Source organism: Rhinolophus hipposideros (genome assembly GCF_964194185.1).
Source record: "Rhinolophus hipposideros genome assembly, chromosome: 15".
Taxonomy (NCBI): domain Eukaryota; kingdom Metazoa; phylum Chordata; class Mammalia; order Chiroptera; family Rhinolophidae; genus Rhinolophus; species Rhinolophus hipposideros.
In genome coordinates, this window is record NC_138061.1 from 42,073,892 (window position 1) to 42,097,794 (window position 23,903).

Consider the following 23,903-nt stretch of genomic DNA (forward strand, 5'->3'; position numbering starts at 1 on the left):
GCAGCCTATGTAAATCTGATGAGGGCAGTCTAGGGGCACTCTTAGGGATAGTATCTCCAGAGTGAACGGATAAAGTAGGATGTGTTTCCATGACTTGGGATCAGAGGGAACTTGTTGTTTTTTGTTTTTGTTTTTGTTTTTTGCCAACATGAGGAAGAGAAGGATTCATGGCACGGCTAGTGTTTTTAGGAACTGCATGAAGAAAGATGGATAAAGTTTTCGAGCTAGGATGAGGTGGAGAGAAAAGACAAAAAAGAAAGAGGCCATTTCTATGCACAGAACATAGCCAGGCAGCTGATACCATCCAAAACAGAGAATTAGGAAGATGTTAGAGATGGTGTCATCATGAAAAATGGTCAGAGAAAAACAGGAGAAGGAAGGGATAGGGAGGAAGTAAAGTGGTCTCAAGAGTTCAGGTGACATCTTCTGCTATAAAACTAACTCTGTGAAGGACCCATTCTCTCTCGCTCAATTCAACCTGAAAAGCATAACTTCCTCGATTTTGTTTCAAGAACACTTGGAGAAACCAGGACAGCTTTTGCCCCATCACAGAAAGCCAGTAGCACATCCAAGATAGAATTTTGGAATCAACGAATATTTTCACAGTATTTGCTATGTACAGGAGATGGTATTTGGTGCTGAGTATGCTAACATAAGTCCTGGGGATTCATGGTTATACCCCTTTCTCTCACCTTGGACAATCTTGGGCAATTGTTAGTCATCTTGGGCAAACAGAGTGTAATAATACAATTGACACATTGGGGTCTGCTTCTGTGAATAGTATTTAGGTACTCTGGAGTTCTAATGATGGTCAGTGAATGTTTCCACTAAAACTTTCTGTGCTTTAACTCTATAGAAAGCATAGATTTGAACCCAAAGTGTCAACTAGTATCTTGGTCCACTGTAAAAATCTCACATTGGCATGTCTTGGGACGTACATCAGCATGTCAAAATTTCATTTGGGGACTTGCCTTCAATGTAAACATGTTTCCTTTTAATTAAGTGTGCCAGCTGACAAAGTGGCCACCCACAAACCAGGCAGGCGTCTAAGAAATGTAAACTGTTAAAAGATGTCATCTTGAAAGCAGCTAAACATCTCCATTCTCGAAGAAGCCTCCAGCCTGAGGAACTCAGTGAACATAATTAGAAATACATCTGGGTATTGGCCTGGTGTCTGAAAAGGTCACATGCACACCTTCCATTGGTACTGGTCGTGTTCCATCATTATGTTCTGTCCTCACTCACTCGTCTCCCACTGGTTACCAGATGGCCACGATAATGTTGGTATCCTTAACAACTGTCTTGTGCAATTCCCTGCAGCATGGTAAGGGCTCAAAATACTGAATGTTTCCCCCTTTGGAGAAGCAAGTGACATATCTGGGAATTGCTTACAAATGCCCCGAAGGTGTGGTTATAGAGAGTGATGGCAAAGTTGGTCACAGAGCCTAACTTCAGCTTGCCATTATGCAGGTAGCAGGCTCCCAAAGGTGGGCATTTGCAATTTTTCAAGCTTAAGATGAAGGAAGGATTCATCCACGCAGAATCTGGTTTTCATAAATAGGCATTTCATATAGTGAGGTGTAAAAAGGCATTACGATCATTGTGAGAGGGAGTTGCACTGAAGTTGCTGAAATGTTCTCCTGAGTTAAGTGGGTTCCTGGAGCTCTTTCACAAGGTTGCTTGCGAGTCCTCTCAGCATGTTCTCCATGATGTGCCAAGGTGCCAGGTAGAGTTGAGGAACATTAGAAGATAAGGGGTATGGGATGGGTGGAGGGCAGAGAAGGTGACCATATCAATCAAGTTGGGATAGATTGTGCTACAAAAACAGTAACCCCAAAGCACAGTCTCACTTAAAACAAGAAAGGTTTCCCTTCTGTTTATGTTATATGTCCATTTAGGATCAACAGGGACTCTGCTCCATGTTATCCTCACTCTAAGATCCAAACTGGCAGAGGTACCACTATCTGAAACATTACAGATGTCCAGAGCGAGGGGAAGGAGAGACTGCGGTCAAACAGTGGCTCTCAAAGTAGCCACTCACTTCTGTCATATTTCATTGACCAAAACAAGTCACCCAGCCACTAGACTCCAGTGGGCTGGGAAGCACAGTCTTTCCACGGGACCATAAAATGAACCAGAAGTATTTGTTAAACAACCACGAGAGCAAAGGATGATGCTTTTTAGGCCCAGGGACGTCTGTCGGGGTCCAGATGACCTTTTCAGAGACCCCAAGCACTGAAAGATTATATAATCAAAAGGGGGGCACATACAGACACCAGAAATAAGCATTAAAAAGGTCAGCAAAACTCTGATTTTTTCCTCAGATGATGACTTTAATGCTAAAATGTCTACCAGATTCTTTCAAAACAGTTGTTTTCAGTCTTCCTGCTTGCTGGCAATCCAAACATTGCTCAATCTGACTATAGGGTCATCCCTCTCTTTCTTCTCTCCACTTTTTCTTTTCTCTCCAGGTAGCCTGAGGCTTTTTTGTGGAGCTGGTCTGGTGAGGTAGGGCAGGGAGGATGCGTGCATTAGCCAGACTGTGATGAAGACGAACTGGTGGAAGAGTCTGGTTGAAGACTGTATTTTTACTACAAACCCAGAAGGGATTCTTGAAATGGTGCCATGGCCATGACAGTTCTTTGTTGGAGGGAAGAGGGTAATGAAAGTGTTTTCTTGTTTGTCTAGGTGAGGATGAGGAAGAAACGAACGTGATAGTTCTCAGCTACCCTCAGTACTGCCGGTACCGCTCCATGCTGAAACGCATCCAGGATAAGCCGTCTTCCCTTCTAACAGACCAGTTTGCATTAGCCCTGGGTGGCATCGCAGTGGTCAGCAAGAACCCTCAGATCCTGTACTGTCGGGACACCTTTGACCACCCAACTCTCATAGAAAATGAGAGTATATGCGATGAATTTGGTGAGTCTCTCTCTTTTTTTTTTTTTCACCTATATGAAACTTGTGTGTGCGTATCTACTTGTTTTCAGTTCTTGTGAAGAGCAGTGATGGGGAACAGGGCTTATTTTCTCAAGCCTAATGTGCCACCGCACCCCTCCCATCCTCCAAATTATTGCGGCATAAGGCGTCACTGCCTCCTTGGCAGCCTCTGTTTACCAGGGTAAAAGATGATTATTTAGAATTTGTTGTTCAATATAGAGTCTGAGCTTGCTTGGTCAACCTTAAAATTGGACTTTAGGACAGGAAGCTCTCATGCTAGTTCTTTCTGAAAAGGCTTTGGCTATTCAGATACGGATTTTTTTTTCCTTTAACTGATAACTCATTTTTCAGTGTTATAAGGAACTGTGAAAATGCATTAATTTTCGTAACCATTTCAGTATTATAAGGTAAATAGATGATAGACAGATTGATAGATAGGTCCCCATACCCATATTGTTTCATATATGTGTATGTATATATACATATACTTTCATCGTTGGTGGTCACAGTGTACTATATATAGATATCTATAGATAGATGGATATAGATATGGATATCTATCTTTATACACATGCATGGATAGCTATATCTTGATATCTACATAGGTAGATATATATCTATGTCTATCTTTATACACTGTGCCCACCAAAGATGGATATATACACACATATCTTTATCTGTACCTCTGTCTAGCTGATCGATCATGTGTCTCTATAGACAGAAGGGAAGGAGGAAGATATATCATCAGTTTAGGCGACCTTGCATGAGGCAGTGAGTGACGGGAGGCAAGCCAAGATCACATCTCTCACATCCTCATTTTCTCATCTGTTCTTTGAAGGATTGGATCATATCAGTGATTCTCAACAGGCTGCGTAGGGATATCGAATACCTTGGTGGCGCTTTATCAAAATACACATGTTCCCTGGCCATTCCTATACTTAACGGAGGCCTGAACAATCCCTCCCTTCACCCTCCCCCTTGTCTGGGAATCGCCACCGTAGAGTGACCAGTATGATGACTGAGTCATGCTGAATGCCTCATGGGTACCTAGGTGGAGAAGAGGTAAAGATCCTGGCCTAAAGGAAGCACAGGGTCCCTTTGAGCTGGAACATTTCTTGATTCTGTTGGCTAACATTTCCTCAAGGATCCCTAGTTTGTGGATGATTCCAATTCAGATTGTTTGGCTTAACCATTACAGGCCTCAGCATGGTTTAGGGAGTCCACTATGGCCTCTCCAATCTGATTATTTGTGACTCTAGCAGCCCTGTAGCTGCTGTGGGAGGGATGTAGTAAGTAGGTGTGTGGACAGAGAAGAGGTGAGGATGAGGGGATGGAATGTAATGATCCAAGAAGGAAGAGAGGAAAGAGGAAGGGGACATGACAGACAGTTCATTGGATATGACTTTTTTTTGTTTTCACAAACTGTTTTTTCAGATGCCTTTCACAACTCTGGCTTGTCAAATGACTGTCAATCTGTAACAGAGTGATAGTGTTTATACAAGTTATTTTCCTCTTCTAAGAAGAATTTATTGTTATATTTTTAATATTCAAAAACCTTTATATTCAAGTTGATGAATGTATCCAATGCATTTTTTAAATGCCCTCTTTTATCAGATCAACATTTACAAAACTTCCCTTTTTAATTCTTCAATTTTGAGTTGTTCCTCAGTCCCTGCTGCTCCCACACACTGTCCTGTTTGCTGCTAAAAAGGCTTCAAAATTCCTGACACAAAATAAACCTCAAAGAATGCTTTCTCTCATTTAAGAGTATTCAAAATTAGAGTTTCACAATGTAATATGATGAAAACTATTTCAACCTTATTGGCTAATTTAAGAGTTATTAGTCATTGAGTTTCAAAGCTGTTGCATCTAGAATTGGTAATAGAAAGAAGTTCCAATTTAACAGTGATCACAATAGTTAAGAGTTACTATATTAGTTTTAAATATTCTCACAGACATAGACACCTGACTTTTGAATGTTTTCCTGAATTTTCTTCTGGTATAGCTAATTTTAATGCTGTTTTTCTTCCCCAGCCTCATAAAATGGAAGCTTTCTTTTGGAATAATGTTACCTTTAAAGAGCTTCTAGAATGGCTAGTTTAATAATTAGAATATTAGATAATTTTTTAGTTATATTTTTATTTCAAATAGTTTGTACTTCTAGTATTGCATTTTAGTAAGTGAACCAAAGAAAGCTTATTTTGACCTGATTTGAACACATTTACCAACGTCCCTCCCCCATCTTCCACTTTTGGTCACAGTCTAAATTTCCAGAGAACACCCTTTTAAAATCTCCAACTGGTTGTACTCGAAATCAACATGAGTTAAAGGGTTTGTTAAAATGTGGGGTTGGGTTTCTCCAACCAACTAACAGTTGGTGGAAGAACATAAATTTAATTAGTGACTAGCATTAAACAAATGTTCCTAATATTAAACACTGCCAGATGACTGAAACACTTCTGTCAGATTACCATGAGTGCCAGGGGGCCCACAGATGAATTTCTACACAGTATATATTCTGTACCACACGTTCGGTGACTTCAGTAATTGGTCAAATGTAATTTAGGTAACAGTATGCCTCGGCTGTAAAAATCAAATTTTATTAGCCATATCACCAGGTGGATGAATGGTGGAGCTGATGGCAAAGAGTTTATAGCAGTTAGCAGCTACACCTTTGACACATGAAATTCATAAATTGCCGTAAAAATACCTCCAAGGCCCTTCTGAAAAGGACAGTGTCTCCTTTCCTATGATTAAATAATGTTTATTTTATTAACTAATATATTTTTTGCTTTCTTCTATTAAATGGGATTATGGAGTGGGACTGGAAGGGGTGTCCAAAAGATAAATAAAACACAATCCCTGCTTGTTTTGAGGATTTGAAATCTAATTGGGGAAGACAGGATTAACTCACCTGAAAGGTTAACTAATGTTACAAGAAAGTTGGTGATTAAGTATTTAGTGAGTGTTGCAGAAAGAAAGTACAGTAGGAATTTTGCAATAGGTTGGGGGTGGGAAAGGTAGAGTGGCTGAAGATGGTGATCCTGGAGAGAGGTCAGGGTAAGCCTCATGGAAAAGGCAGGACTGGATCTAGTTTTAAATTAAGTTTATTAGAAACCTTTAAAAAATATCTAGATCATTTAAAATTCATATCCTGACTCTCCAGGTTAGGAATAGCTGCTTTCACCCTGGATCAACTTCTCTTAGGTTTCTTTGCCCTTAGCCATCACCCTCGGTGGGCCTTGTCCTCTAGGTGGATTTTATAAATGGTCTGATGTCCCCCTGAGAATGGTGACATGAATGTGAGGTGAGTCTGTGGACCAGGGTTGGGAAGAACCTAGGCAGCGGCTTTGGAACAGGAAGTAAACATTCCTTCTGGGGCTGGGATGCCCCACATTTTCTCTGTGTGCTTACATTCCCCAGATTCATCTCTGAGAATGGGCTTTGCTCTGTGTGACAACCTTGCCCAACTGCCCAAACACCTCCCCCAGCCCCTCGGTTGAGTGCTATTCACTGAATCACAAATTTAATTGAACAATAAAAATAAGGCATTGAAATCTACCATGAGTCCCTATAAATAAATTCTCCTTAGAGTTTTATGAAACTGTTTAATGAAAAGTTTGATTGGAAACTATTAAAGAAAAATAGAATAGATGAAATTTCATCACTTAGTCCCACATTACAGTAGTGTTATTTTGATTTTTATTTACATTGAGATATTCAGAATAGAGTAAATATATCCTGGTTTTAATTAACTATCCTCCTTACTTGAGAAAGGTTATTTTAGGCTTGAAGGTTTTGATAGGATACCATCTGCTTTTTCTGCTGTGTTTTATTCAAGTCCTTTTTTGCTTACCGCGCTGTGCAATGTCTAAACTTATGACATAAGCATAAATTGAATCATATTAATGGTAGGTGATTGAAAAGCTGCAGCCTCGACATTCTGCCCGCATTCTTCCATCTTGTCAGTTGCAATGCTCTTACAGGCAGTGTACTCTTTTCTTAGCACAAGAGAATTGATTATTTTTAAAACTAAAGCCATGGACTCCCTATTAAAGCATTATGAAAACTGTTGTATTGCACATGCAATTAGGAAATGAGATTATAATAACAGGCGGGGAAAGGGACATTATGAATGATGATTTTTTACTCTCTGCATAATTCCTGCCTCCGCTGTCTTGTTAGAATCTCCTAACAGAAGGCACTCTCTGACAGCCCCCCCCCATCTTGCTTTTACCTCTTTTTATAATTCAATTCCTCTTTTGTGAAACACATACTGTCATTTGTATTGTGTTATTGTCTATGCTATTGTCTATGCTAGAGAAAACACACACATGCAAACATTTTGTCTGTTTTTCCTGTTAGAACAATAAAATGTCCACCGGTTTGTAATGTACAATGTTTACATGAATATCACACAGATTGATTTCACATGTGTGAAGTGTTGACAGCTCAATCCAAACAGAGGCATGCACTGTACAGTAGGTAAATGGATAACTTTAGTTCCTGGCTTCCATCAGAGAGATGTAAGGTGGACCCAATATACATAAATGAGATGAAATCAGTCCTTCAAAGTGGATGGGACTAAATGGATTAAGATACGTTTCATTAAAAAAAAAATATTAAAAGATACAGTTTATTTCAGTCTGAGTTTTGAATTGCAAAGAGACAAGTTGTGCTTCTAAGTTCTTTGGAGTTGTGTGTGTGTGTGTGTGTGTGTGTGTGTGTGTTTATTAAGGAATGAGATGGAGTTAAAGAAAGGAAATTGTAATTCATCTGAAAAGAACAGAGATGAGATGGACTGCCATCTTGGTGTTCTGACCTTCACCATGGGCTCTGACCTTCAAGTAGGAGAAGTTGGCTACATCAGTATTATAACATATACTCTGCTAATGGGCAGAGGGGATACCACTGTCAAGTAAGAAGAATGCTAGGCTCTCAGAAATAGCTCAGGTTTAATCAAGGCTCAACTGTCCAGTGTGCTGTGCCTCTGAGTGAGTGACATAAGGCCCCTCACGTGTCCCATCTTAAAATTGAGCAGTAACAGCCCACTCACCAGGCTCAGAATAAGTCTATATTCACTTGATTTTTAAAAACTACTCTTAATAAATGAAGATTTTCTATTGTTTCTTGTGGAGTGTTAGGCCTTGGACAACTTGCACTCTACACAGATCTTGCTCTTTGAACAATAAAGGAACCATTTCCCTAAGGCTACAAGGACTCTTGCTAGAACCTTAGTGGAAAAGAAAAGTTTTCTACTTTTTATAAAGTTTTAAAGAAGCTTTTCTGACTCTGCGCTGAACTTTTCCTTTCCATTTTCCTGTTGGGTGAAATAATGACATTATGGACAAAAGAAGAAAAAGCAGAGAGAGGAAGAGAAATAGAAAAGGGGACAAAACCTTTACCTATGAAAGAAAATTCAGGACATATAAAATTATTTTGAATCATAAAGGATGAGCTGGACTCTGCATTTTCCCCTCTATACATCATATGTTTTGCTGGAAATGAAAGGAAAGGCAGTTGTTTTGTTAAGGATCATGGGAATTTGTAAGTGAGTAAACATTTTTTTCCTTGCTGAAGTAGGTTTCATGGTCACAGTGGATTTCGACCATCAGATGCCTTTGTTCCTGGCCCATGTTCACATTCAGGCTTTTGCCGCCTGCATGTGGTGCCCACCGAGCTCCCAAATGATAACAAGGCAGACATTTCTCTTTAATTGAAGCCAAGTGGGAAAGGAGTTGCTTCTTGTATAGTGCTGTTTATGCAGAAGACATAACCTGCAGAGATCTCACTTTGGAGGACTGCTTCCTCCTGGAAATTTTCTAGAGGTTCTGTTTAACATTAGAGAATAGTTTGACCAAGACCACTCTTGGTACCTTTGGCATGGGGACAGAGAGAATGTTAAGTTCATCATACAACATCATAAACCAAACCCAAATAAATCTGCTGGTAGAGGTGTATCAGATGTGCTCTGTAGTACGTGTAATGATTAACATATGTCCTCGGCTTCAAGAACAGTAAGACACAAAGAGGACAGGAGAGCGGACTTTCATGGGCATTGGAAGCTAGGGTACCGTCTCTCTTGGGGATTCAGGAAAAGAATTTTTATGTTGCTACTGTAAAATAATCCACAAAGTCATGATATATGGAATGGGGGGATTAGTGAATTTCTTTTCTATTTTTGGAACTTGAAAGAATACTTTACAATAACTCTGGACTCCTTTGTAGCTGAGTGGACTCAATGGGTTATTAAAAGCTATTTGGACTCATGAGTACAATAAACTCTTGTTCACTCCAGAAGAAAGGATCTATGTCTATATTGGCTAATATTTCACCTAGCATTTCATCTAGAAAAGCAAGAAAGTTATATCCCATTGCATTAGCAAGGTCAACATATTGCTCATCTCTAGGGGGAAACCGATATTTTTATCAACTAAAAAAATCACACACCAGATCCAGATCATTGGAAAAAAAAATCACAGACAAAATGCTTGTTTCAGGTAGGGATGATGGAATGAGGTTCAAGACAAGTCTGGATTCACTTGATTTTTTGAAAATCCTCTGGATATGTGAAGATCCTCTCGAAACCCATTCATGCTATCCTGTCAGGGGAACTGGATTGATTAAAGTTCAATTCAGTAGGTGAACTCTAGGTGAGGCTATCTGGGGATGTTTAGAGCCTCGCACAGTGCCCACACTACGCCCTTAATCCATTCATATATTTTACCAACATCTATTACATACCACTATATGCCAAGTACTCTTCTGGTCCTTGTCCATAGAGTTGTGAACAAGACAGAAATATTTCCCACTCTTCAGCAACTTACACTGGAGTATGAGGGAGGGGAGTGGCACAATGCAGTGTAGCCCGGACCAGGGCTTGTAGATATAGGTCATACCTTACAAGGTTGTTGTGAAGATTAAATGAGTTAATGACTTAAAGCGCTGAGGTGAACATGGTAAGTGCTACCTAAGTGCTCATTGTTATCCAGATCTTCTTGTACCTCTTGCACCACCCAACACAACCTTAACCACATATTGAACCCATAGCGGTTCTTCAAAAAATACCCACAAGATTGTTTCCTACCTGTACAGACTGCTGGGGATAATGAGGTATCATTTGCTATTCAAAATCATTCAACATTTGTTCATCCCAGAAATACTTATTTGTCCTTCTGCATGGAATGTGTTTCTCCAGATATCATGGGTCTGGCTCCTTCTCATCATTCCAGCCTCAGCTCAGATGTCTGCTCTCCGGGGAAGTCTTCTCTGACCTTCCCCTTTGCACAAGTCCAGCTCTATCCCATCACCCACTGTAGAATTATCTTCCTATACCTCATCATTATCTGAAATTAACTCTTGTATTTGTTTCTTTATATATGTATGTTCTGATTCCACCCTCCCCACCCGTACTATAATGTTAGCTCTTTAAGAACAGGGGACATTTCTGTCTTGTTCATAACTCATAACTGTGTGTCCAGGGATGAGAATAATACTTGGCACATAGCAAGTGTGTAATAAATATTGGTTAAATTAATGAATGGATACTTGCATGCTGTATGTCAATATCATTGTTCTCCCTCATTTTACAAATAAGGACACTTAAGCATCATCCTATACAGCTATCAAGTGGCAAAACCAGGACATAAACCTAGACAGTCTGGCTCAGCATCCATGCACTTAACAATTACACTAGGCTGCCTCTCAGCATGGACCTAGCTCAGAAAGATCTTTCAGGCTTCCTGACATCAGGCTAACTGGAAACCGATAACTAATCACCAGATCTCTGGATAATGAATACACAATTGGTTATGTAGGATTTAGAGATTGTTGTGTGTTGGAGTCATTAAAAAAGGAATGATCGTAAAGATTCAAAATCTGAAAACCATTAGATTGGGATCAAGAAACTTTGATGCCAGCCACTGTGCTTTCTTGTCTATATTATACCAGTCTTCCTGCTTTAGCCATTGTTGTCCATTGGTCTCTTTACAAGACACCAGGCAGAGTGATCACTTCCCTGCTCAAATCTTCCAGTGCCTTCCCATCTCAGACAAGCAGATATGAATATAGAGCCCTCTAAGAGTTAGACCTATTTAGAAGTTGAAGCGGGCAGGCAGTAAACTGCTCTGTGTTCTCAGGCACTTGTTTTGAAGACATAGGGTTGCGATGCTGACAGGACTTTCACTATCCACCTCTCTGTAATTTTCTGCTTAGAACGCACTGGCTTTCCCAACTTGGCATCCTCCTTTAATGAAAAAATTATAGGTCTAATTTCAAAAAATGAAATGTATGCAAGCTTTCCTGCTTCTATCACTTCTTTATTTCTGTAACACATAAATCATTTCCCTTTTTAAAATTAAATCTTGCTTGCTATGATTTGGTAATGGGTTTTCAAAGAAGGCAGAGTAGCCAAGCTCTCGGCACCAGAGCCAGCTGTGCTGCCTGCTCAGGAAATCTTCTCATTGCTGGCTGGCGTGGGTCTTGATTCCATCATCTGGGCTTTATGCTCCCTTTGGAAGTTGCCTAGAAATTCTCTCCCTGAGTATCTCTTCTATGAATGGCCTTTTTAGCTCTCCAGTCAACATTTTGGAGGACTAAAGAATAGATGGGACTTGGGTAGAAAAAGACTGATGTGTTCTAATGCTTCTTCTGTGCTTCTCCATTCGTTCATTCATCCATTGAACACTGACTCTGTTGGACAGAACCCCAGGCATTGTTGAGATGGGTATTGGTCTCTGCTCTCAAGACTCTTGAAAATCAATTTAACTGAGAGAAGACATAGAGCAGTGGTCTACTACAATTATTATCTGAGATCCTCTTAGCAATCCTGCATTTTACCGTGAGCTACCTTGTGGTAATACAGATACAATAGGGTCACCGACCTAGCATTTTGCTGAAGTGGGAGATGTCTTCACCCAGTCTGCTGACCCCAGTTGGCAGACTTTTCCACCACAAAGTGAGAGGAGCATGGAGCTAAGAGTCAGGAGTTATTCTGATATTCAAAGGCGATGATATCTGCCAAGCTTTGTAAATGGGAAAGCTTTACCATATAATGGACACTGAGAGGCAATCAGCTAAGGGCCAAATGAGGAGGTTATAAGCTATATGAAAGAGGGCCTGGGTGTCAGAGGAGGCCTCCTAGAGAAAGTAGATCTTCAACTGGACCTTGAGGGATTCAGAAAGGAGGAAGTTATTTCAGGTGAGGAGGTGGTAAATATTCTGGACTTTGAAGCTCAAAGAAAGAGATTGTTTCCTTTGCCATTTTTAGCTTTTAGCATAGACAAAAAACAACCTCCACGAGCAAAATTTATTCTTCTTGCTAGAAGATGTTACCTTCTCCTGAAGGAGCACGTGCTCCTGGGTCCTTCTCTCATAGCCCCCTTTGAGGCTAGGACCCAGGGGAAGCCTCTTGGAGGAAAAATCAACTTTCCTCTTATTAAATTGGAGTTTTGTCCTTGTGTCTGTAAGAAAGAAAAAGAAGGTTGCACCAACTTTGCAGTAGGGAGTAAAGGAGTGAGGTGCCTGCTTGGTTTCCTAGATACTTAAAGGGCTGCTTCAAGGCTGAAAGGGCTGCTTCAGAGTAATCATCTTTAGTACCCTACCTACTCCTTGCCCCTTCTGTGTTACTCAGTACTTTTCCAAAGTTTGTTTTTCCTTCTGCTTAGTATTTAACGGAGTCTATTGCATTTCTCTTTACTAAATTCTAAACTCTTAGAGGGGTAAGAATTATGCCTTCCTCATCTCTGTATCGACATGTTTATTGAAATAATATAAAAACCCTGCTAAATTCCAGAGGGCTTCAGCTTTCCATCATCTTATCTCCTTTCTTAAAGACAAATATTTCTTGACCTCAATCTTTAAGCTTTAGTCTATTGCCAGTTGATTTAATTCTCAAGGGCAAGTGTCCAGCTCAAAGGAATTGTCATGTTTTGTTTTTTTTTCCTCAACATTTAACTTTTCAAACCCAAGGAATGGTCTTCATAAATTGATCAATGTCTTTGGTTGAAGATTGTTCATTTGTTATGATGCCTTACCCACCCTGGAATCTACGCAACCTAGAATGGTATTCTTTCTGAGGAAGCTGAAGACTATCCTTAATTTAATTTAGGGCAAATGGTAGCCAGAAGTCAACACTTTGATATTTCCAGCCTTTAACCCACAGATGTCAGAATTCATTGTGGAAATCAAGGAATAGTGGTAGGGCTATTAGCATACACTTCTTTGACAAGTTCTAATTACATGTGGGCTCTGTGGATCAGAAACGTAATATAGATCACAGTTCAGGCTAGAATCATATCAGAAAGTGTTGGGAAAGAAAGGGCTTAGCCAGTATAATGTTCATTATTAGGAAGATTACTTGGTGGGTGGTCCTTATGCCTCAAGGATACTTTATGGATCATGGACTTGCCGCATGTTATTTGTAAATGAAGATGAGGCCTTCTGTCTCTCAGGAGAGTTCTGTGGACGATCCTGGATGAGGCACGTTCACAACACACAGGGTTTAGCAGGTCACTCTTTCTCAAAGTCCCAGATATGAACATTAGGTCTTTAAAATAGGAGAGAAAATATTTTAATAAAGAAATCATACACAGTGCTAGAAACTGTACTCAAAAAGGTCACTGATTCCTACCCCATCCCCAGCACATACGCCTTTAAAAACAGAGAGGATGTTTGTACTAGTTGATTCTTCTGACGTTTGTATTTACCACAGCACGTATCACAGGTCCCATGCTATAGAGAATACATTCTGTCCCATAATTCTTGAAAGAAAGGAAGTTGAAATGTGTCAGGACTAGAACAAACAGGGACTATGGTTGAGCCCCCATTAAATTGTCTTGCCGACCCTTGGGGCCAATGTCATTTGTCTGAGCTGAGGAGGTGGCCTCAGAGATGCAGAGAGCATGGCCCTGCCACTCCCAACCATGGTAAATGCTCATCTCCACTCCTCCATAGGCCTGCCATTCTGCTCCTCATGAGAGAGGAACAACCTTCACATGGAAGAGCACTCCTCATATTTTTCAAAGAACCTTCACCCAGTGTTCAATGTCTTGCCTCTGAACAACTCTGTATAACAAGAAGGACCAGTGTCATTGAGCCCATTGGGCAGCTAAAGAACTGATCAGGAAAATCAGTGGCCAAACATTAGTGCAGCAGTGGTGAGACCACAATGGGATTTGGGTGTTGACTTCTTGACCTGTGCTCTGAATATCTACCGTGTTTCCCCAAAAATAAGACCTAGCTGGACCATCAGCTCTAATGCCTCTTTTGGATCAAAAATTAACATAAGACCCAGTCTTATTTTAATATAAAATAAGACCAGGTCTTTATAATATAATAAAATAATATAATATAATGCCAGGTGTAATATAACATAAGACTGGGTCTTATACCACATAAGACCCGGTCTTATATTACATTATATAAGACCAGGTCTTATATTAATTTTTGCTCCAAAAGACGCATTAGAGCTGATGGTCCGGCCAGATCTTATTTTCAGAGAAACACAGTAATTTCCCTGAATGTGGCCCAGTGCTAAAGGACATGACATCTCAGCTTTAAATGCAGCAAACCCTAATTAACCAGAATCTTTAGTTAACCAGATACTCCCTGCCCCTCATTCCCTTTGTACAGTATTTCAAGGATGAAAAAAAGTAAATTATAAGAAACAGTTTAATGTTTTCCAAAATGTTTTTCTCATTATGAAATTATGTCCATTATGGAAAGTACAAGTATAATAATAATAATAGTAATAATAATTGCCATTCTTCCGTGAGCGTATACCATATGTCAGGCCTTATGGTTAAGTCTTTTACATACATTATCTTACTCCTTAGAGCGCCCCTGTAAGGAAGCTCATATTACCCATCACTTCACAGGAGGAAACAGAGTCTAAGAAAGATTACATCAGCCTAAAGTCACACAGCTAGTAAGTGGTCAGGCTGGATTCCAGTTCAGTTTTGTCTGGCTTCAAAGCTGGTATGCTTATCCACTCTTTGATATTACCTCCCTAAATAATATTGATAATCTCATCAGTGTTTATCTATTTCCTTCCAGTCTTTTCCCAAAGCATTTTTATTTACTTGACAACATGTTATATATGCAGTTGTTGTGTCTTAAAATTTTAGTTCTTGTGAAATAAGCATTTCCCCATATTGTTATATACATTTTTATAAACACCATTTTAATGGTTGTATAATATTGAATTTCTCAGGATTCATATACTCCCTTTCTATTAGAAGTTTATATCGTTTCCTCTAGGGTTTTGCTTTGTTTTGTTGCTTTAATGTATAAGGTATAACTAACACTGTAACGAACATCTTTATATATAAAGCCATCAGCATTTTGATGGTTTCTTTAGGATAAATTCCAGGAACCTCTTATTGACAAAAATAATTTTTCTTGTAAGCAGTAGCAAAGATATCAGATAAAAAGAGCTTGCTACCGGCTTAGTTCTCAAACGGCCCTATCTGCTGAACCGTCTACATCTATGACTGAGAACGCTGAGAACCAGTGTTCAGAATGATGACCTCGAGTTTCTGCACAGCTCTAAAGCACAACAGGAAAAAAAATTTCTTCAGTGGGTGCTGGGCTTAGGCAAGAAAGGGAGCTTACGCAAAGATTTTTCTATCAGCATCAGTCTCCTGATGCTTAACTAAAAATTTGATTTTTAGTCTCAGACCTCCTGAATTTGAATGGGTAATGCCCTGTTCCCAACATATTAATCACACTTCAGAATACCCCCTAAAGTTGGGGTCGGTGGCACTGGTAATGGAGAATGGCAGTTGACAAAGTAATTATTCCTGCCAGCTCCTCTTTCCTTAATGGCTTCTGTCCAGGTGTGATGGAAGAACCCTGGAACTGCAACTGGTGGTGACATGAGCTTTTAGAGTGTAGTGAGAATCAGCAGCGGAAGATTGGGTATGTTCCTTGGACGGTCACAGGCTCAGATAAAAGGCCTTACCTTAAGTAAAAGTGCAGGGCCTTGATTTTATAGCGTTACACTCTAGTGCTATTAATTACCGAAAAATTGAGAAAAAGCACAGTACACTAGAGAGGGCACTTGACTGGGAGTCAGGATAACAGGGTTCAGAATCTGACCCTCATATCAAATAGGGGGCTTCAGAAACTCAGGTAAGCCCATGTCTCCATGTCTTATATGTGAAATGGAAGGTTGGACTGGACTTTTAAGTTTTTTGGATTTCAACCCCCTTTGGGAATCTGATGAAAGCTATGAATCTTCTCATAAAAAGGTGCATGCAAACATCCTCATCATCCTCATCATCATAGCTTTGAAAAATGTCATTAGCAAAAATTAACATATCAAGCAAATATAGAAAATTCTGCATGTATTTTTCAGGACCCATAGGCTGTGTATAACCTTAGATTAAGAACCCCTGGATTGAATATTCTTTAAGATCCCTTTCTATTCTCACATACTGGCATTCTATCAGTGAAACAAATAATGATTTGTAATGATTCTCTGTAAATTTTACATTTTGTTAACTAGGGCAGATCATTTCCTGAGAATTCCGGTTAATTAAAAAATAGTAATAATAACAGCGTATACCCTTTTTGAGAGTGTACTGTGTGTCAGATACTCTGTTAGGTGCCTAAATACACATGGTGTGATCGAAAAAATATGGTGAATGTTTAAATTAAAAAAAAATTATTACAGTAAAAGACACATTGCCATTAATTGCCCACAAATACTCCCCCTCACTTCGAACACACTTATCTCATCGTTCTTGCCAACTTTCTGAAGCAGTTCTGGAAGACCTGTTTCATGTCTTTACTTCATCTTCCATCATGACAACTCTCCGTGTCATAAATCACTTCTGGCATATGACAGTTTCTGTTAAAACATTACGGTGTGTCCTCATCCACCTTATTCACCGGATCTGGCACAGTGTGACTTCTGGCTCTTCCCCAAAGTCAAACTGATTCAGGACATCGAGGCAGCCACGACAGCGCAGCTAAAGACACTAATGAAAGAGGACTTCCAGAACTGTTTACAAGAACCTGACTCAAAGTTTCTAGAACTTTTGTCAAATACATAAAACAATGTTTCTACAGGAGTAGCTGCGAACGAACTTTGCCTTTACCTACGTGACCCACTTCCCCATCCCTGAACAATGTCCATTTAGTGATTCGTGTGAGTGTATGCATGGCCAATCCTCTCAGTCTTTTCTGACATATATGGAGCACCTGCGTAGGTGAGTTGTTAGACTGGGAAGACTGCAGCGAATGACAAGGTTTGTGCCTTCAGCTGGTACAGCATCAGGCCTGATGTTCCATCGTGTGCACGCCTGGGTCCGTTCTTCTAGGTCAGGGTACTGATTACAGTCTAGTTTACGTAGGGCAGCCTGCGGCCTTCAGGCCACATCTGGGCGCTCATCACCTTTCTATAGAGTCATATTGGAACACTGCCGCGGCACACTCATGCGCCTATGTCTTATCGTTGGCTGTTTATGTGGTGCAAGGGCAGAGTTGAGTATGTCCCACAAAGCCAAAAATATTTACACTCTGGCTCTTTACAGAAAAGTTTGCTGACCCTTGCTACATACCAAACAACTAGGTACTATATTTCATCATATCCAAGACAACATTGTACCGTGTTTCCCCGAAAAGAAGATCTACCCTGAAAATAAGCCCTAGTTAAGATTGTCAGCCAGATGGAAGCATTTAGTACATTACGGCAATGTTCCAGAAGATCACATGACTGTATTTGAATAAATGTAGGTTGTTGTACATGAAAAAATAAGATATCTCCTGAAAATATGCCCTAATGCGTCTTTTGGAGCAAAAATTAATATAAGACCCGTTCTTGTTTTTGGGGAAACACGGTAACACACATCATTTTTATAGGTATTGCTAAGAAATAAAAAGCATTATAATTGTAAAATGCCATCAATTGAGAGACCCTCCAGTTCTGGAGATATTGAAATGTGAAAAGAATTGGGAATCACAATCAAAATTAGGTGCTTTTCAGAGACATTTTTTTTAAATGTAAATATGGATTTTCTTATAGGCTGTTTTCCCCTGTCCATAAATCAGCCAGTCTGTTGACTATCCCTGAAACCTATAATAATAGATCATGTGATGGGACCCACTGAATTAGGAAAGTGCTGGCTTTTTGGCATCTGTCTTCCCAAAGACTGTTGCTATTAATGAGTGGAAAAATATTTTGGCATTGTTCTCTGAGACTATTTTCAACTCCTGTTAGTATAAATATTTAGGGTGTTTCAGTACAGTGGCTTGTGTGGCAGTAAAATTGTTAGTTCTTTTATCTTAGGGCTGGAATATTTAAACAGTATGTTTGTTCTTAAAATGTGTTACGAGGCTACATACGAAAGGCTTTGTAGTAGTTTGAAATGGGAAGCTTCTCAGATGCTGCTTATGGTCAGATTCTTACCAGTCTGAAAAATATGCTAATTACATACAAGGCTCTGAGCAAAGAGAGGGAACTCAATATTACAATTTTAAACTTCCTCAATAAAAAGACAGGATACTACTTAGGACGAGGTAGTGATAAATACATAAGTCTGTGTGCCTCGTACATGGACACAAATTGACCATTATGCGTACACATATTCACGTAAACTACCCAGATAGCATTCACATTTCAGAATGTAAGTCATGTTTCATTTTTTTTTGCTTCAGAAATAGAAATTTAGGAATTCTGAGTCAGGCTAATTATTTGGCTAATTCAGCTGTGGAGTAAGTTATTAATGATCCCCAGATGTTGTTTGGAGTGATAGGGTATTTTCAGTTGTGAAATAATATTTTCTTTTTTTCTGGGCAAGTGATATTTCTTAATATGATGTATACCGTCTGAATAAAAGTTTGATGGCAGAACAGTTTGCATGTCCCATGTAATTGCTTCTAAGTGAGCTCTTCATTCTTCACATTTTTAGCTCTAATTGCTTTTTTTCCCATATGTCTAAAAATAAATATTTGCAAGTTTTGCGTTCTGCTACTCATTGTAATACATAAAATATTTGTACACTGAGCAAAATTCACTGATAATGTTCGCAATCGGCTATTTAGAGAAAGTAAGGTTTGTGTGGTAAGAGGAGATAAAATACATTTTTATTAGTATAAATGCCAAAGAAAGCCATTTATCATATTTTGAAAGAATATTTTTAAAGGAGTGTCCAGATTATTTGGCCTCTGGACTATTGAAATAGATTCAGTTGGAAAAAGACAGCCAGAGTCAGAAATAGTCTGTTTGGCTATATAATGGATATTTTAAATGATCTTTGGAAGGTGGCAATTAATTTTTGATTATCAGGGACAGGGGCCCCACTATGTGGATTATTCGAGTCCCTGACTTCCTGGGCAGGTCTCCTCTGCCTTTACTTGAGTTTATTCCAGCTCATTAGCACCTCCACCCGAAGGCTGGCAGAGAAAAGGAGGGGAAGAAAAAATGAAATCACTCTGCTGTTCTTAATGGCCTTTGGAAAGAAAGGATCATGAATGAAATAGAAACCAGTGGGAAAAATAAGCTATTGGATTTTCTGTGTTTTCTTTTATCCTTGCCTTCCTTGGTTGACATAGATCATCAATAGTTGGCTTAAAGACTTTTAAATGAACTCTATGTCGGAAGGCTTTATAGTTATAATAGCAATATCATTATTCTCTTTACATTCCGAAAGACTGGGTGAATTCCAGAGACGTAAATACTGTCTAGTCTCTATGTTGGTATGTTCCCAAGCTTTTTCTTTTTTTTTGGGGGGGGGGGGGAGGGTGGGTGTTAAAAAAACAAACCTTCCTCCAATCAGTTTTTATGCACAGAATTCCCCTCCCCAAACCCCATATCAAAGGTAACAATTATTTGTATATATTCAGATATAAACATCTGCTTGGCCACCGTATCTTGTGATCATATCTTATGATCCTTGACCTGGAGATATTTTGCATTAATGAAAATTGGCAGCTTTGGTCTTCCTCATCAGTGTTTGCGTCTTAATGTGTTGCTATATTTACAATTCACACAGAACAATCTGTAACAAAGGTTTGCTTTTGTCAGAACAGCTGCCGGATTTATACCACATCTCAAGGTTCTATTAGACGTGACAATAAAGTCATTCTTCAGTGTTTGCATTACTCAGCCATCTTTTGATATGTATTCTTTAAGGCATCCTGGCTACATGGGTCTCAAATTTCAGTCCCTCTTTTGGACCACCATGCAGCCCAGAGCTTTTGAGCTTTGTCTTGGAAGCTCCTTCCATCAATCAGAATACCAAATTTACATTGTTAAGTTCCCTGGAGGTGTTAGAGCTCTGGATTCAGCAATTATTGTGAATAAGAACTTTGCAGCGAGGGTGAGTGCCAACATTCCAAGTGCTAGCACAATGGAAAAGAGAAGTAGTTTATGTTAGAATATGGTCACATTCTTCTGATTAAAGCCACTCAAAAAAGACAACATTGTAATATTTTCCAATGACTGTTTATCATGAATTACGTCAGCCTTCGTTTAAATTGCTATTATTTCTCCTTAATGCTTCTTGGTGCCTGCATAATTTACAGCACTGGCAGCCTCGGGACTATGAAATAACCTTTCACAACCAACACACAATAGTAAAGAACATGGCGTTTTTGTTGTTAATTATTATAGGACTCCTTTAACTTTTACAAAGTGACATAAAATATTGTTGAGGTATTTATGGTTCAAGCTACTTTTACATGGATCTATTTTGCTTCTGGCTAGTTCTTAACTAAAGCAATCATTTGTGGTTATTAGGCCGCCGGAGATATTATGTCAGAACTGGTTTAAGAGTATTATTATGTATCACATGTCATACACTACATGTCAGCACTTGAGGCTGTCTTTCAATAAAAACAAATGTAATTTTAGTTTCTGCTCTTTTAGGGATTGGCGATTTGTAAGCTAACCTGAGTTCACTTGAAGGTGTCCCAACTGTTCAGGAGGGAGCCTGCCTCAGCCTTCCATCATACACTGTTAGTCTCTTTCCTGTGGATTTAAGACCTTTCCAAAACAAACTTTGGCAAAGGTTTTATTCAGAGTGAAGATTTGCTTCTGGGGAGCAACAGAATTAGCAAGGACTGGTTAATTGCCCATGGCTGAGCTGGTTTTGATTTCCCCATTTTGTGGTTTTTCTTATAGATTTTCTAAGCACTGGGTCTTCTAGTTATGGCCCTCTGAAGGGAGGAGGAGAGCCCCAGCCCACTGGAGAGCCAGCCTCACACATTCAAAAAGGCTACCCGAACACTCTGGAGCGAAGTCCTGGGTAAAGGGTGATAGAAACAAAAAGGATGGGAACACGTTTGAGTTTCCACAAAACTACACTTTGAATTAATATGTCACTCCCCTGGGTTCCAAATACTATGCATATTTTCCAGTCCTTGCTTTTTTAAAGCAAGAAAGGAAGGGCGTGCCAGAAAGTTTTACAAAGAATGAAAACACATTAATGACTCATGTGAACAATTACTGATTTTCTTAACATATAATTTCTTAATTACTGTCAACCAAAATAATTTGCATGATAATATTTTCCCCACCCCTCCCCCATCTGTGTTTAAGAGCCATAAAATAGTGATCAAAGAGTCTGTTTGATCAATAATAGGGAAATTTAACTCCTTAATTCTTAGTGGATTGATGGGACTCTGACATTGGATATTCTTTAGAATAATCACCTCCAACACAATGGGCAAAATGAGCTTTCCAGTAAAACAAACAGCTTTGAAAAGAGCTCGGGGGCATTTTCTTTAGCTTGAATTCAAGGAGGAAATTGTGACTTTTATGAAACTTGCATAAATTTACATGTATCCTGTCAGAGTTTTAAAATTAGACAACATGCCTGAATGCCCTGGAAATGAGTCTGCCATCCAGATTTAGAGTGCTTTTAGCTTTCTTAATTAAAGACATTTCACAAGCCAACCCCAGAGAAGAGAATTAAGCATTACATAAGAAAGTAGCAAAGTTTGAGATTTAATGAGTGAATATTACCAATTTATAAAGGAGATAAAAGGTGTGAAAGGAGCAGTTGTTGGGAGTTTGCTGCTTTCTTTCTTTCTTTCTTTTTTTTTTTTTTTTAATGTGAAAAATGGAAGAAGTGAAAAGGCCAGGCTGCCATTTGCTGTAGCCCTCGTTCTGGAACTGGTTCAAAGCTCACAGAACTGACTGGGGCTGTGAGGCTTGTTAATGAGCACTCGTGGCAGTGAACTGGGATCATGGGTTTGTCACATGAATTTATATATGTGTATATATAACTCAGAAGATAGAAGGCAGAGTTGTTTGAGAAACCCAAAACAATTAAAATCATCCTAAAGACCACATTTATAAGAACTCAATGTTGAACGCTACAAGTGCTCATTTGAATGTTTTTAATAACTCTGATAGTGAAATATAGTTATTGAAAATTGTTTTTAGCTACACATGTTATACCATTTTAAGAACTTAGACTAAATACTGTCAGCCTGTGTTTGCTTTCCTAACATGTTATTCATTTATTGAGAAATTCAGAATGTAAAACATCTGGGAATAACTTGGTGTGTGCAAAGTCATCTTTACAATGTGTATATTTCAGAATTTCTTTTGTGTATTTATTTAGAAATATGGGAAAATTCTGTAAACATGTCCTGGAATGTATGTAGCATTTGAATATGAAAGGGAAAGTTGGCGTAACTGAAAACCCAAATTTCATTTTCTATAAATATTACTCTGTTAGAGGAATGGCTTTCTGAAATTAGAAGATTCAGATTATGGGTAGTGATATTTACAGGGAAGTATCTCTCTTTGCCCTGGACTAAACATATGAACCAGCAATGTTCGTCCGTCCATCCCGGCCCTTTCTGGGGTGTGATGTGATGTTTGTATCTAAATAAAGGAGTTAATTTATTTCAGCATTTCAAAGCCTGAGCTGGAGCATAGATATAATCGAGTATGACCAGAAGGGCTACACCACTGCGGTGTTAATAGGTCCCTGGTTCTGTTCAACAATTAGCTCATATATTTTATAGCTGGGCCTTTAGCAAATTGGTGCCATCAGCACAATCACAATAACTGGGAGATGATACAACATAGAGAAGAGTCAGAGAAGGGAAGTTATTAATGATTTGTAATTTTCTCCTTTTTTTGGAAAAGTCGAAATAAGACCTAATATCACGTAGCTCTTCTCAATTCTTAGAAATGTCAAATTTTGTGACCATTTTAGTAGCTCTGTAGCCCTAGGGTAATTCTCCTGCCCCAGGTTCTCTAATCCTCTTCTTTTTCTGAAAAAGAATTCATTCTTTGTGATACGACCCGAGCTTATATAATTAACTTTGTTGGTGTAGTTCAGTGGGCTGATGAACTCTGAGATCCTCCAAACACCACTTTCTTGAGATTCTAAAACCCATTCTGTGAATGATGTTCTCTAGACAGCGCTTGGGTTTCCAGCTAAAGGGCATTCTTTCTTTGTTTTAACCCACTAGGGTATGGGTTCCTTTGAAAACCTCACCACATTCCTTATGCCTCACAGCCACTGTGATCCTTCATTTGTGGCTTTGGCTCTGGACTTGATATGATTTGAGGGCCATCATCAAAGGAATATTAAAATCAATGTGTTTTCCTTGGGCAAATATTCCCTGGGTCTTACAAAGAACTAAAATGATGGAAAGGAGGTGGGGTCTTACTTTCTGGCAAGGAAATTGCCTTACAATTTAAATTAAAAACAAAACAAACAAAAAAACCCTGAGTGTGAACAATCCACAGATATCTCCTATAACTGGAATACAAGGTTAAATTTGTTTATTGACCAGGGCAGGAAAACCCATTAAGCCAGTGTCACTAATTTCCCATCTATTTTCTTAAAAGTTTAGATGAGGTCTCTAGATCAAGGAAATACTGGAAACAAGCCAGATACATGCCTCTGAGTTTATCTTTTTCCCTTTTCTGAACTTTCAACACACTGGGGCAAGTCTCCCACCCTTTCCCTAGCACCTAGTAGGTATGGCAGTACCAC

General features: G+C 39.2%; 1 protein-coding gene across 3 annotated transcripts in view; it reads left to right on the forward strand.

The window, feature by feature from the left end:
* The window catches only part of ARID5B (AT-rich interaction domain 5B), a 169,422-nt gene that overhangs the window by 79,830 nt on the left and 65,689 nt on the right, over positions 1 to 23,903 (forward strand). For all 3 annotated transcript variants that reach the window (XM_081074019.1, XM_081074020.1, XM_081074021.1), the window contains one exon: positions 2,689 to 2,919. In XM_081074019.1, coding sequence (XP_080930145.1) covers positions 2,689 to 2,919 — 231 coding nt within the window. The remainder of the gene's footprint in view (positions 1 to 2,688; positions 2,920 to 23,903) is intronic.